At 29.9% G+C, this 15,582-nt stretch overlaps 1 protein-coding gene across 6 annotated transcripts in view; it reads right to left on the reverse strand.

Annotated features, from left to right (window-relative positions):
- LOC111626819 (nuclear protein MDM1-like) overlaps positions 1–15,582 on the reverse strand; it is an 81,741-nt gene that overhangs the window by 25,250 nt on the left and 40,909 nt on the right. For all 6 annotated transcript variants that reach the window (XM_023370331.1, XM_023370332.1, XM_023370333.1 and 3 more), the window contains 3 exons: positions 13,571–13,763; positions 13,407–13,506; positions 10,124–10,214 (listed from right to left, as the gene is read on the reverse strand). In XM_023370331.1, the coding sequence (XP_023226099.1) occupies positions 10,124–10,214; positions 13,407–13,506; positions 13,571–13,763 (384 nt within the window). The remainder of the gene's footprint in view (positions 1–10,123; positions 10,215–13,406; positions 13,507–13,570; positions 13,764–15,582) is intronic.

The following is a 15,582-nucleotide window of genomic DNA, read 5'->3' on the forward strand; positions in this document are numbered from 1 at the left end:
GTATTATCGCTGAGATGGAAACAATGTTAAAATTATGGCGTAATAATCAAGTAAATGTGAAAAATTGTAAAATAATATAGGCCTAATTTGTTATACATATGTATTATCTAAGATTTTATTAAACATTTTTTTCGAAATTATTGTTTTCTTTAGTCTCTGGCCCCAATTAAAAATTACTTGTATGTATTTATATGCGAAATTATACCCCGACTTACGCGAATTCGACTTACGCGGTTACCGCTCGGTCCCACCTATCACATAAGTTCGGGGTATTACTGTATTTTATTCTAATTTTTGCATTTCTTGAAATATTGTTAAAATATTTGAAACACTTCATGTTTCAAATATTTTACAGATATATATTAGATATATTTTACAGATATATATTAGAATATAAAATTATAATATCTTAATCCATTTTTTGCATAAAAATCTAAAAATATTTCATTATTTTTTAAATTTAAATTATACTGGATGATTGCAATTAAATTACCCTATTCAACATTGTGTGTAAAAATATGTAGCAAATGCAGCCAAATCTGCTATGGTGATATTTCAGGACGTAAAGAAGACATTTCTGTAAAAAAAATTAGTGCTAAAATGCATCACTTGGCAATTTTGGTGCTGCAAACAACAAATACTCTATTTGTATAAGACAGAGAACCTTGCAGATAGAAAGGATACTGTTCAATGTGGTCTCTATTCAGGTGTAAAAACCTGAAGATGATGAACAGTGCATTTCAATGGCTAATCATAATTGATCCTCTATGATGCTTCTCACATATGCAAAATGGTCTTTCAAGGCTGGCAAATTTTCAATGTGTCCTTGATAAATCACACATCTTAAGTGTCTCCAAAACCAAAAGTCACACAACTCAAGATCCAGAGAATAAAGTGGCCAGATGGTAGGGAATGCATACCTAATTAATCTACTATTGGTGAAATGTCACAAAAGCTACTATAGGCAATATCTGATATGTGGAAGCATTCCATCTTGCATGAAAGAAGTGGACTCAAGACATTCTCACTGTTGCAGTTGAGGTACAACAAAAGTGTTGAGCATCTCTTGGTATCTCTGGGCAATCACAGAGCAGATCACAGGCCCATTGGGACTACTTTTTTGATGAAGAATGATTCAAGAATAAATGTGGCTGTGAATCCATATTACATTTGTCCTTGTGAATCCAGATTGTAATTTTAGGTGAATGCAGTAAAATCTGCTGGAAAACATGAGGGTTTTCTGTGACCTAATTGCAACAGCTAGATTTTCACCTCAGTGGAGCAGTGAACATCTGCCTCTTATTGCTCTGCAGGAACTTCCTTGGCCATGATGAATGCACTTCCATTTGGCAAATAAGATCAAAGCAAGATCAGTTAATTTTTCCTATCAATGGCAATCAACTACTGGTTGCAAGTCATCTCATATTATCTTATATGAATAACAATGTATCAACTTTCTCAGTACATTCCACATTGTGCCATAAGATACATCCAACTGTCATGACATTGCAAATCTGCAACGTTATTCATTGACTGTTCAACAACAGCTGTGGTAACATCTTCAACAACTTGTGAAGTGATAGGTTTGCACTTCAACCAGGTTGATATAAGGAAACTAGATGTCTGGGAGTAATTATTCTCTTGAAAGCTTGTGGAGTTAATGGTCCTTGGCATCTTAAGACAGCAAAATTCCCAAAATGCAGCCACAGCATTGCTGTTGTTTTCATAAAATGACTTCACGAGAAATGCACATTTCAGCAAGATGATTGTCATCAGAGCTGATAAAAATGATATTAAACAGTTTTGGCTATTTATACCCAAAACTTAATGAAAAACATGCTTATGAAATAAGAAACTGCTATTTTGTTGTTTGTAGGATCAAAAAGGGCCATAGTGATGAGTTTTGATACTAATTTCTTTTTATGTCCTTAAGTGTCTCTACACTAAATTTCACTGCTAAATCTCTCTAGACAGCATTGAATAGTGATACTTTAATTATGATCACAACAAATATGACTGTTACATTCTAATAATTTATTATATTAAAAAATGTTCATATATGTATAGAGATAACATAATATTTTATAAAAATTGTAGGGTAAATACTGTACATGTACATTCTTTACAGATATCTAAATAAAATAAATTTATAATCAGTCTTTATTAGCAATAAGGGATAACCCTATTGCACAGGGGCAGTTACATAATTCAAGTAATATTCAATATGATTACATTAAACTACTAAATCAAATAAATTTGTTTTTTTCAAAATTATAATTCCTATTTATATTTAACACTTAGTTTAAATAAATACACACATATACAGATGGGCTTATCACACCAGTGAATAAGATTAATTCACAAATTCTTTAATGATAACACCTCAGTAATGAACTTTATAATGACGATGGTTCTTTTAACATGTACATAAGAAAGAACACTCAAAATGCATTTCGGATACAATAAACAGTCTCTCAGTTGGTGTTTGTACTTCAATATACATTATAAAATAAATAATAAAAACATTAAAAGGTTGTTGTAAACATGATGACCTCACAGATATCATAAGTGATATCTCATAAGTGTAATTTCATAAACATCATTGGAATTTGGAAACAACACAAAGTGATGTTTCCAAATTCCAATTGTGATGTTTGTGTCAGAAGTGATATAGGTGATATCTCAGAAGTGTAATTTCACAAACATCACTTCTGATACAAACATTTGTGAAATGTTTGTGTCTTTTTTCCATCTTTATTCAGTTGACTGAATAAAGATGGAAAAAAGCCAAGTGTTCAATTAATGACACAATCTTGTGTTCAACACTCAATAAATAGTAAAACATGGTTTCATAAAACAAATCTTATTTATTATTTCCTCATTAAACATCATGCAAATTTTATTTTAAAACATTTGTTCTATAAATATTTATATACTAGGTCAGTGTTTTTCAACCTTCTTGAACATACGACCCCTTTACAAGTTAAAAAATTCTGCCGACCCCCCCAAGGCCATATTAAAACTATATCAGTGATTTTAAAAACTACATATTTAATTTTCTTTCTGTTGAGACCTAAATATCAATCAAAAAACGAATTGTACTGTAAAATAAACAGGTACAGCCTTCTCACTGAAATTGTAGTTTTTTTTATTGTAGTGTATTACCTACAAACACTTGCCTTTTTCTTTTACCCGCGGACCCCCCCGTGTAAGGCTTTGCGACTCCCCTGGGGGCTGCGACCCACAGGTTGAAAATCACTGTACTAGTGATCAAGTGAAAAATTTACTGATGAGATGTAAATTTAGCATCATCATAAGACTGCATGCTTGTTACTGCCCTAGAGAGATACTTAAAGTTGTCTTTGTTGTACTGTACTGTGCATGTTTGCTGTCATCTTGTATAGTCAATATGTAGTGGATTGTCTGCCAAGATTCTTTGTCATTTCCCAATTTTTGTTTTTTCTGCTCACATATCTAAATTTATTGTTTCTGGGATTATAGAAATTGCTCAGTTTTATCCATTCCATTAGACAGGAATAAATCATTAGAGGTTAGTGAGGCAAGCTGAAAAACTTGTGATTGGTATTTTTCTCTTTTCCAGCTAGCACTAGGCCTATTAGCTACAGTCCAAGTGAAAAAAGTAACAGTAGCCTAAGTTTATAGTTATAGTTTAAAAAAAGCATATATATACTGCATATGGACACTGCTGATTAAACAGAGGCCACTTCATAGCTACAGCTCTGGTTTTAATCCCAGCTTAAATACATGGTGTACATCAATAATGCAGGAATTATAAATATATTGAAATATGTCAGGCATTTGTCAAATGTGTGCAACAAAAATTATCTGAACTGAGATCATCATCTGATTCAATAGAAGTGTTACAGCCTAATACCTTTATGTGGTCCATATAAATAACTCCAACAGTATTAAATTTGGACATCTTGTTAGCCATGCTCTAGGTATCACTTCCTGACTGACCTATTCATTGATCTTTGAAAGAGTTGTTGATTTATTACATCATCATGCTACAGCTGGTATGAAATGAGACATCTAGTAATTCTGATTTTTTCTTAAAGAAATATTAGATAGATGTGTTCATTCATACAGGAGACAATATGTATAGCAAAATTAAATACCAGCTAGCATGTTAATACCAAATTTCTGTTAGTGAGCATGAGTTGTATAGAAATTCTCCTCATACCATATCCAATCATTCAACAAGAAACATGTAGTCATGTTTGTACAAAGTCTAGACTTTCTGCCTATGAAAGGAGTGTATCTATTATTTTTGAGGAACATTCTAGATCAGGGATGAGCAACACGCCGCTTGCGGCCCGTTAAACATGTTTATGCGGCCCGCCAAGCATTTTTAAAATTGAATTTATTTCTCCCATCAATATATTGTTATAAAATTAATTATAATAAAATGGTAGTACATACTAAACCAAAACAATTTTTTGTGACGAGTTACTCACTTGTCGGTGACTTGTTCAAACATGCAATATGAACGCGCCGCGTCTGTGCTTCTTTGTGTTTGCTTCTGTCACACAATCAGCCAGACTGGTAAGTTGTTAACTAGCAATTTTAGCAATTCTTGTGTTTCTTGAAAGGCGTGAGTGCAATATTATTTTCAAAAAAGTAATATTAGAGTTTTTTTATTCAAAATTAAGTTTTCCTACAAATTTTTTTAACTTTCAAATTTTTAATCCATAATAGCATGTCGGAAAAGCAAACAAAAAAAACGGGAGGTTGTGGATGAGCACAGGCATTTCCAAGAAAAGTGGAAATTTGAATTATTTTTTCACTTTCGTCGAAGATAAAGCTGTATGCTTAATATGATCAGAGACTGTGTAGACATTAAAAGAATATAACATAAAAAGGCATTACGATACATAACATGAACAACAATATAAAAACTTAACAGGACAACTCCGGATAGATAAGTTTAATCAAATGGAGAAAAACTTGGGAAAACAACAGGCTATTTTTAAAAATCAAGCTATTTTATCAAATACGTCAGTAAAGGCTAGTTTTGTTGTCAGTCAAATACTGGCAAAAAAAATGAAACCCTTTGCGGATGGAGAGATGATAAAAGAATGTCTGACTGCTGTTGCAGAAATAGCATTTCCTGATAAAATAAATATTATTTCAAACATTAGTTTATCAAGATTCACCATTGCAAGGAGAATTGAAGACTTGTCCGAGAACATAGCAACAACGCTTCGTGAACGCATTGCAAAATTCGAATACTGTTCTTTGGCACTTGATGAGAGTTGCGATATTAGCGATACAGCACAACTGGCTATATTTTTACGTGGTATTGACACCAAATTTAATATTACCGAAGAATTGTGTTCACTGATTCCAATGCAAGGGACTACAACCGGCAAAGACCTGTACGATGAACTAAAGTCTGTGTTGGAAAATTTTTCAATTTCATTAGAAAAGATTATTGGTATATCGACAGATGGAGCACGAGCAATGTCAAGCATGGAGGTAGGAGTATCGGGAAGGCTATTTCAAGACATTAAGAAGGTCACAGGAAGGGAAATATTCGTTAACCACTGCATAATTCACCAGGAAAATTTGTGTGCGAAAAGATTGAGTTTGCCAAATGTCACAGTACCAATAATTAAACTAATCAATTTTATAAAGTCGCGCGCGTTAAATCACCGTGAATTTAAAGAATTCCTGAAAGATTTAGAAACTGAATATGGCGACGTGGTTTTTAATACCGAAGTACGTTGGCTTAGTAGAGGTGCAATGCTAAAAAGAGTATACAACTTAAAAAGCGAAATACAATTGTTCTTGGATATGAAGGGATATGCCTTTCCTCATTTTGGTAATAAAGAATGGATGTGCGATTTTGGGTTTCTTATCGACATGACTCAGCATCTCAATGATCTTAATGTGGAACTTCAAGGCAAAGGACAGTTTATTCACAATTTGTATGATAAAATTCAGGGCTTTGAGCGCAAATTAAAATTGTGGAAACAGCATCTTTTGCAGAATAATGTGTCTCACTTTCCACATTTAGAAAAAGAAAACGTTACTACTTCTCAAAAATACGCACAATATATAGACATTTTAATCAACGAATTTCAATTACGATTCCAAATGTTCAAAGCTGAGAAGACAGCGGTTTCCATGAAAATGTTTTCCTCGCCATTTAATATCGATGTGGATACAGTTCCCGAAGACTTTCAAATGGAAGTGATTGACATGCAGAATAATACCGATTTAAAAAATGTATTTTTCTCAGTAAACATCGAAAATTTTTATAAATCTTATGTGAGCCCTGAGAAATTTCCGCTTTTGACGAAAAATGCAAAGCAAATGATGTCTCTGTTCGGAAGTACGTATGTTTGCGAACAATTATTTTCAACCATGAAATTAATCAAAAATGACCACCGATCAAGACTGAGTGATGCACGATTAGAAAGCTGCGTACGTGTAGCTACCTCATCAATTCCGGCTGATATTGATCAGCTTGTATCGAAAAAACAGTGCCAAATTTCTCATTAAAAATTTCAAGTAAATTCGTTTTTCTGTTCTTTTCTTGTTTGTTTTTATTTTGCATTAAAATTTGTATATGAAATCTTTACTTTTTTTAAATTTTATATTTTTTTATTCTAATGTTTATTATAAATAAAGTTTTGTAAATTATTAATAAGTGTTACTTTATGTGCGGCCCGCCAAAAAATTTTAAAATTTAAATTGGCCCGTTGATTAAAAAGGTTGCTCACCCCTGTTCTAGATGAAAGACTACAACTGATTGTATGAGTGATGGCTTATGTGCTAATGGAAGACAACTTCTCAATATGTGCCAAAATGTCAGCCATAAAAATGATTTTTATTGTATTTACTAATTCTTGAACTCAGATAAATATTGGATTCAAAGGACATAACATTTCAGTTTTTTCGTCAAAAAACCTCTTTTAAGTGGTTATAAAAGTGAATTATTTACTAATTATGGATGGCATGTGTCGTGTTTTTTACCTACAATAGATATATTGCAATGACTCTCTGTATACAAAAGAAATGTTAAGGTCATAGCTACAACCAGTTTAGGTTGTAGCTATGACCTTAACATTTCTTTTGTATACAGAGATTTTGCAAAAATTCTTTCGCATACATCTTACCTGCATCAATCCTGTTTTTCATAAATGCATATCAATTGCTTGGGAAGTTGAGTAATTTGGTAAATGCCTCCTAGAGAAATATTCTAATGTAAATTCTTTACACTGTTCTTCCATAAACCAAATGCATGCTGGCTAGCTCCATTGTAAAATCTGACCTACATTTGTGTCATCAATTAACTAATGGCTTTATTTCCTTTTAGCATCCGAGACATTGGCAGAAACTGTTCTTTATTAGTAAAAGTTGACCCCTTTGACCCCATTAATCCCCTAGAAGTTGAGTTTAGAAAACACTGTATACAAATTATTGAATTTTCATGTTAAAAAATAACAACAAAAAAAACACACCTTTAAAAATCCAGCAATGAAATTTACTAAATAATAATGTTTTCAATCAGTTTACCTGATCTTCAGATACAATAAAATAGAATGTGAATACAAAAATTTTAAAATAAACAATAACAAGAATTCTTAAATAAATAAATAACAGAAATCGTAGTTGAGATTAATAAATAAATACCTACAGAAATAAAATAAACAATAAAAAGTAAAAATAGACAAATAAAATTAACTTTCATAAAAGAACCGCCAGGTGGTAGACAAGCTATCTGCATCTGTATGGTTGATGCAACTGGATTTTTTGTGCGCTTTAAAAATTTCCAATTTTTCCAGATATCTTCATAGATAGCGGTCGAATTATGGCTATATGGTTTCTTATCATTCTTTAAAATTCTGAATATTGTTGGGTTGCATCGATACACAACCTCAACATTATTAGCTCTGGCTGCTTTCTTATGTATCCTTCTTAAAGATGGTATATAATTTAAAACCACTTTTCATTTCTGGTCTACAGACGTATGCTGACGTTTTGATATTTGAAAGGTTGTGATCAACTTCTGAATCATTTCTATCAGATAACCCTGTTCTGTGATCTTTTAGATGTAATTCAGTCCCATATGCTGGTACAATGTGTATATGCCCTTCTTATCAAGGATCTAAAGGCTGCGAATTTGATGTGCAGAGGTTCAACAGAGTTATGTGGAATTAAAATAGTTTGAAATTAATTATATAACCTTAAAAAATAATACTTGGATTTTTTTAAAATTATATAATTATCTGTACAATACATTAATAATATATCAGGATTTTAGTAATTTATAAATAAACTAGCANATTTGCTAGAGTAATAAAATATATTTTCAGTACTACTCCATTAAATCTTGATTCTTTCCATAAATAATTTATTCAGCAGTAATAATTTATTTATTGATGTGCAGAGGTTCAACAGAGTTATGTGGAATTAAAATAGTTTGAAATTAATTATATAACCTTAAAAAATAATACTTGGATTTTTTTAAAATTATATAATTATCTGTACAATACATTAATAATATATCAGGATTTTAGTAATTTATAAATAAACTAGCAGATATCTCTGGCATTACCCAAGCAAAAAGTAATTACGGACAAACATTAAAACCATAATAAAAATTTGTTTTTTTTCCCTCTCAAAAATACTAGATATCTTCCTTTGGAGTATAGAGATCAGACACACATTCAAAAATATATGTAGAGATCAGTAGTTCTCAAAGCTATATAGTCCACAGACCACTTAAGATGAGTCATGAATGAACCAATAATCACTATGCTCCTGTCCACTTTATATCCTGTAAAAATCACCTTAGATACGAGGGCAGGCTGAAAAATAATACAGACATGCTTGTAGAGCACAAACAAAATCATTTTCAGAAGCGTGCCAGGTGGCATATGGAAGTAACATTCCCCCTCTATGTGCATGCGCAGTTTGAGGTTGTTGTGTTCATTCAGTATATTTTGAGAAGTGGAAATATGGAGACATGTTTTGATGCTATGTCAATGCGAGTTAAACAGTGTGCTGTTATCGAATTTTTAACTGCTGAAAAAATTACATTTAAAGGCTGTTTATGGTGATGATGCTGTTGATAGGTCTATTGTAAATTGATAGATAATAAAATTTTGTGGTTGCGAGCCTGGAAAAGCCATAATTGTTGATGAAACACGCAGCAGAAGTCCGATCACTGCCATTGCATCTTGTTGCAATGTTTAATTCTTCTCAGTACATACAGACTCTAAAACACCTCTGACGTTGAGTTTGACATGTTAGAGGCAATAATCTTCCAACATGACAACGCTCATCCACACACCTTGCACGCAACTGGAGAGGCTCTGCAAAACCTGAAGTTTGAACCGATTCCACACCCTCCTTATTCCCCCGATCTTGTGCCTTGTGATTTTTATTTGTTTCCTCTACTTAAGAGAGACCTCAAGGATAATCATTACACCTCAGACGATGAGGTAAAAGAAGCTATCAAGTCCTGGATTCGAGAAAAGTCGGAAGAATTTTTCAGTGACAGAATGAAAAAACTTGTTACACATTGGGAGAAATGTGTTAGTCATCATTAAGGCTATGTTGAAAAATAAATATATGATTTTGAAGCTTAAGAATTGTACTTAATGTACTTTTTGCCCGATCTTGCTATTTGTTTTTGTTCGTGTTCTACAAGCATGTGTGCATTACTTTTCAGCCTGCCCTCGTACATGCCAAAATAGTTTATCTATTCAGTAATTTAACAAGAGATAAGCAAAATATAAAATAGAGTATATAAAAATATTCTTTCAGTTGGATAAACAACATATACTGTAATTGCAATTTAGAAAAATCATTAGGTCAGTTTGTAGACAACCTGGCATAAGCTCATGGATGACCAGCAGTCCACAAACCATGCTTTGAGAACCACTGGCATGGATGATGATTAATTCTTTATTACATGTTCATTCACATGTAGCTATTGATATTAATTTTAATTAAGCTATATAATATTTTGAGGAATAACATTTGATAAATTATTTAATTATTATAAATGAATAGATATAAAAATATTGATTCTAAAGATAAAAGCAGAAATAAATTATTATTAAATAATAATAAAACTTCTCTTCACTTTCTCAGCTTTTTTCCATCCGCCATCGATGTAAACATAGGAAGAGAAAGGTCGAAATTTTGATTTATATTCTGTTTTCTTGATTCTCTTCCTGAAACAAATTTAATTGTAATAATTATTTTTATTAAAATATATTTTAAAACAATTATAATTGTCACAAATAATTGTACAACTGTTTATTTTGCTGTAGATAAATATATTTAATACAGTATTACATAATGGTGCTGAATATCTAAATATATCTTTTTCTAGATGTTATGAACAAAAATTATAATTATACTTGTAATCCAATAGTCCTTTTCATACAATAATTTAACTTCATTCAGAACTGATTTATTTTTAGAAAGTATTATTTTGAATTTATCACATTCATAACAATCTTTGCTTTTGAATCTTTCCACACAAACATAATTTTCAATATGTTAAGTATCAGAATTTTAAAAGGTTTTTTTTGTTTTTGTTTTATAATTGTTTCTCAGACATGAAACAGTTATTTTTATTAACTAAAATTTTGTGTATTGAATTATTTCAATACATAATGCCTGAAGATGGTTCAGGTTAACGTTATAATTTGCTAGAGTAATAAAATATATTTTCAGTACTACTCCATTAAATCTTGATTCTTTCCATAAATAATTTATTCAGCAGTAATAATTTATTTATTATTTATTGGTTGTAACAAAATAATTTAAAGTATTGAAATTACTGACGAAATATGAGTGAAAATACTGAATTACAATTCTTGGGTAATCCTGATAATTTTAAAAAACTTTAGAGAAACATTTTCAATAATTTTCAGTACTGAATGAATTCCATAAAAATTCATCTGAAATAAATTAATAATTTTATATTATATAAATTTGAATTTTTCATAAGTTTATATAATAAACTTAATTTTTTGTATATTTTACTATTGTCTTATATATAATAAATTAAGACAGAAGTGCAACACAGATTCTAAAGCAATACTCCCTAAATGTTGTCACTCCACACCATCCATGCTAGAAGGGAGCTGGCAGATGGTATGAAAAGATTTAGGGAGTGTTGTGTTAGAATTAGAGTTGCACTTATATCACAATGATTTTGATAACATTGAAAATATGGGGCTTGCAAGTACTAGGTATTTCACAAGTATTTCAAGGCAAGTATTTCAGTGATTTATTTTTTGTTTTTGATCTTCAAGAAAGCAAAGATATATATATATATTTCCCTATATAGGGCTTCAGGATGTTTGATATACAATACTTATATTATGTTAATTGATTGAGAATAACAATACTCTCAAACACAAGGAAAAGCCTTCTGCCATTCATCAAAATGTCTTTCAATATCAAAGAAACCCTTCTTTTTTGTTTTGCTCTTTGATATTAAAGGATGTTTACATATATCAATACCTTGTATCATATGCAAAAAATCAGTATCCAGACTACATTATAATTAATTTGTGGGAAAACATATAAATCTGCCAATTAGATTCAAAACCAATATTGTCTACATCAAGTCAGCAAACTCTTTGCAAATTGATGAGAAATGGACAAACTATTGATTTCTTAGAATAGAATTTTTTTCTCATGAAGCCTGAAAATAGCTCTCCTAGAAATCATTGTACTGTACAGTACATATGGTAGAAGCAAACTCAGGAGAGAGCTGTCTATGTATTTTGCTATGCCATTTCATTCTTAAGATCAGATAATGATCTTATTAATATATTGAGACTCAGCTATGTTCCAGATTATTTTTCTTGATTATATCCATGCTCTAGAAAAAACATAAATAATCATTTGAGAGTTATGATTCTAGCCACTTTAATTTGTCAGCGACTAATATCAAATCTTCCATTGATTCCTAGTGCTATTCTGCATAATGGCATGATTTCATGATGCTAAATTAGAAATTATACTTATTTACATACATTTTTTAAAAAGCTCAAAAGTTCAGTAGTCAAATGAAATATGCAAATAAAGCAAGCTTTAAGGTTTACCTTATTTGCATATTTCTGCTGTTATTGGTTCGGTATCTTTAAATTCATTTAAATGTATTATGAAATAATTTTTTCAATGTTTTCTTTTTGTTTTCAAACATTCAAACATAAAACATTTAAATTGATTAAAACAACTTTCTAAAAGATTATCTCAAATTTCTAATTTATATTGTATTACTAAAACTCAAACCATGAATGAGAATTAAGGAAAACCTACATAGAGCTAGAATTTATAATACTGTATTTTCTTAATTCTAAAACTCCAGCAATTCAAGATGCATCATGAGTTTGACATTTTCATAGCATATTTTTCATTCATTTTAACATTAATTTATAATTATGATACTTACTTTGTCACTTTAAAAATTCGAAGCAGACGAACACATCTCAAAACAGAAACTCCTAAAGGAGGCATTATATCTGTATATGTAAGGACAGATTCCAAAATGGAACTTATCACCACAAAGCAATCAAATCGATTGAATAAAGAAACAAAATAACCTTGGAAGCCCAGGCTATATAGTTTCAGGATCATTTCTAATGCAAATAATATTACAAAAAACATGTTTGCAACTTCTGAAAGCAAAAAATAAAAAATTATTAAAATGAATAGAAAGAATTTAATTAAATGAGCAGAAAATGATTAATAAACTATAATAAAAGANTATAAATCTGATAATTAGAAAATTTGATTAATGAGAAAAACATTATATATTTTTTAAATGCTATCTAATTTTATTAATAAAAAGTTTAATTGTAAACTGCTATTGAAACAAACTTTGATGTACAGCACATAAAAAGGCATAATACTAGAAAATGGTATTAAGATTACATATTATAACTTTCTTATGTCACAAATCTAGTCATTTATGAGAGTATGAATTAGCATAACAACAGAGAATTTTCATATTATTGCAGTTTATCAATTGAAGTACTGTACATGTATGTATGATAATATTCTAAAATGAAGTTAACATAACATTACTATTGATCCTTGTAAGAGATTATCTATAATGATTCAATTAATTATTTTCTTTTATTATAAATGATTAAAATATGTGAAATGTTGTACTAGATAATAACAATAAAATGTCATTTATTTACTATTTAACTCTTCCAATATGAAATACTGTCATGTAATATCTATATTGTATTTTTAAACCCTTATTATGAATAATCATCACATTTTGGATTAATTCAGCCTTAAATTGACAAATATTTAAAAATGAAACCAATAAATATAACAATATTGTTAATTTAATATAGCATATTTTTTTGAAAATATAAATATGTTTAAAATACCTTTTTAAAGCTTCTAAAATTGCATCATCATCCTGTAAGTCTAGATCAGTTCCTAATTCTAGGGTTCTAGGAGGTTGAATAGCTTTTGGTGTCCCATTTGCTACGAAAGGATAATTTCCTTAAAAAATAAGATTATTTTCTAAAAATTATTTTAGAGTATATACCAGATATAACTTCAAGTTCCTTAGTAGCACACTCGGCGGCAATCATTCCCATGGAAGCGGATTTCCGAGCCACTGCGTGAACCATGTCGGAACCAGATTTGGGCCAAGCGAATTGCGATCTGTATTCGGATTTCGGATTGGTTGGTTTTGTATCAGATTTTTCAGGATTTTGTGATTGTGTTGGAGGCAAATTCTACATTATTAAAAAATTTTGATTTAATTAACAATGAATTTGTAAAATTTTGTAAATTTAAAAAATTTAAAAATATGCACATAGGCCTACATCAATTTTACTTAATAAATTATATAAATATTTTTCCTTCTTTTTAATTCTATTTAAAGATTTTAAAAGACAGAATTTAAATTTTTAAAACATTTATTAAATGTTTTATGAATTGCAAAATTTTATGGCTAAAATTTTTACATCAAGAAAAGATTAAACATGCAACAAAATTGAAGTTTACATTGTAAATTAAATACAGTTTTAAATTTAAACAAATGAAAGACATTTCTGAGGAAAATAAATTTGATGTAAATTTCAGAAAGTCTTTAAGAACTGTAGTTATACAAAATTACAGATTATTACAGAATTTATTTGATGGAATCAAAACATATTGTAAGGATATTTAACAAATTAATATATTTGCAAGCATTTATCTCATTCTGAATAAAATAGTAATATATAATTTTAACCATTCATTTGATTGTAACAATTAGTTTATAATATGGCTTTGCAAGAGGTTGTTTATTTTATAGCAATTGAATCAACTTTCTTATTTGTATTTCATTTAAAACGTAAATTTTTCACTTTTCTGAAACAGAATAGCAATTTATGTCCATTTTAAAATTTTGTCAATAACAACTTTAACAAAAAATATATTTTAAAATATTGCATAATCTTCTATGAGTGAAATTAAAATGTGATATAGTGATATTTAACTAATATGTTATTTATTTTAAATATCATTGATAAATTTTAAACTCAATCTCTTTTTTTTTCTTTTTTCATTTAAAAAAATAATCTGTAGTTGAAACTGATATAAGATATAATTTTATATCTTAGATATAATTTTTATAGTAGATATACTTTAAAAAGTTTTGTTTATTGCTTTCTTATAAATTTTTCGATTTTTTTTATCAAGAATATTTAATCTAAAACAGTGGCGTGCCGTCATTGGAAGCAGTGGATGCACCGTTCCCTTGTATTTTCTAAAAAATAAATACATATTAATTTTAATTATATGAAAATAATCGCGCAATATTTTATTATAACCGCATTATGTATCTTATTACAAATTTCTATACTACACGTGGAAAAAAAATTGCTATTGTATATTAGAATATTAGTGGCGGAGTGGAATCTCCTGTATTTTCAGATTACGAAAAGCCAGATTTGCGCATGCGCTTTACAGAGCACCAACCTCGCGGTTTAGCTGGTGGAAGCCTAGGACCTTGGGTGGATGCTACACGTATAACGCATCCAATTCTATCCAGGACCGGTTCTGGGCTGTTAGCCGCCTGCCCGCTAGATATTTGGCCGCCCTCGCCCGATTACGTGAATCACGAGTAGATTTATAACTTAACCCAACCGATAAGAATTTACTGGTATGATTTTACGATAGTTCTGTATAGTTGACAGGAGTTTTAAAAAATCCATTAAAATATTTGATATATTTATTCCGCTCTCCGATTTTATATTACTCACGGATTTCAATGTTAAACCAGTGATATTACGATTTCGTATATCCCATCTTTCAGGGGATGTAGGAAAAAAAACGTGTAGAATTCTTGTACAATGTTAAAAAATTAACTTTTACTTTGACAGCATCATTTACAATTAAATTTAATGAATGAGAGAGATGCACGAGGTACAGAAAAAGCTCTAGAATTTATTTTCCTTATCTTAAAAATTTGTCTTTCCTCTTTTTTCCCGAGATTTTACAAATATTCGAGTACAAAGTAACCGATTTCTACTTAAGAAGTAGTTAAATAATTAAGAGATTAGGGAATTA

Source organism: Centruroides sculpturatus, unplaced genomic scaffold (assembly GCF_000671375.1).
Source record: "Centruroides sculpturatus isolate CEXI.00-Female unplaced genomic scaffold, Cexi_2.0 scaffold280, whole genome shotgun sequence".
NCBI lineage: Eukaryota > Metazoa > Arthropoda > Arachnida > Scorpiones > Buthidae > Centruroides > Centruroides sculpturatus.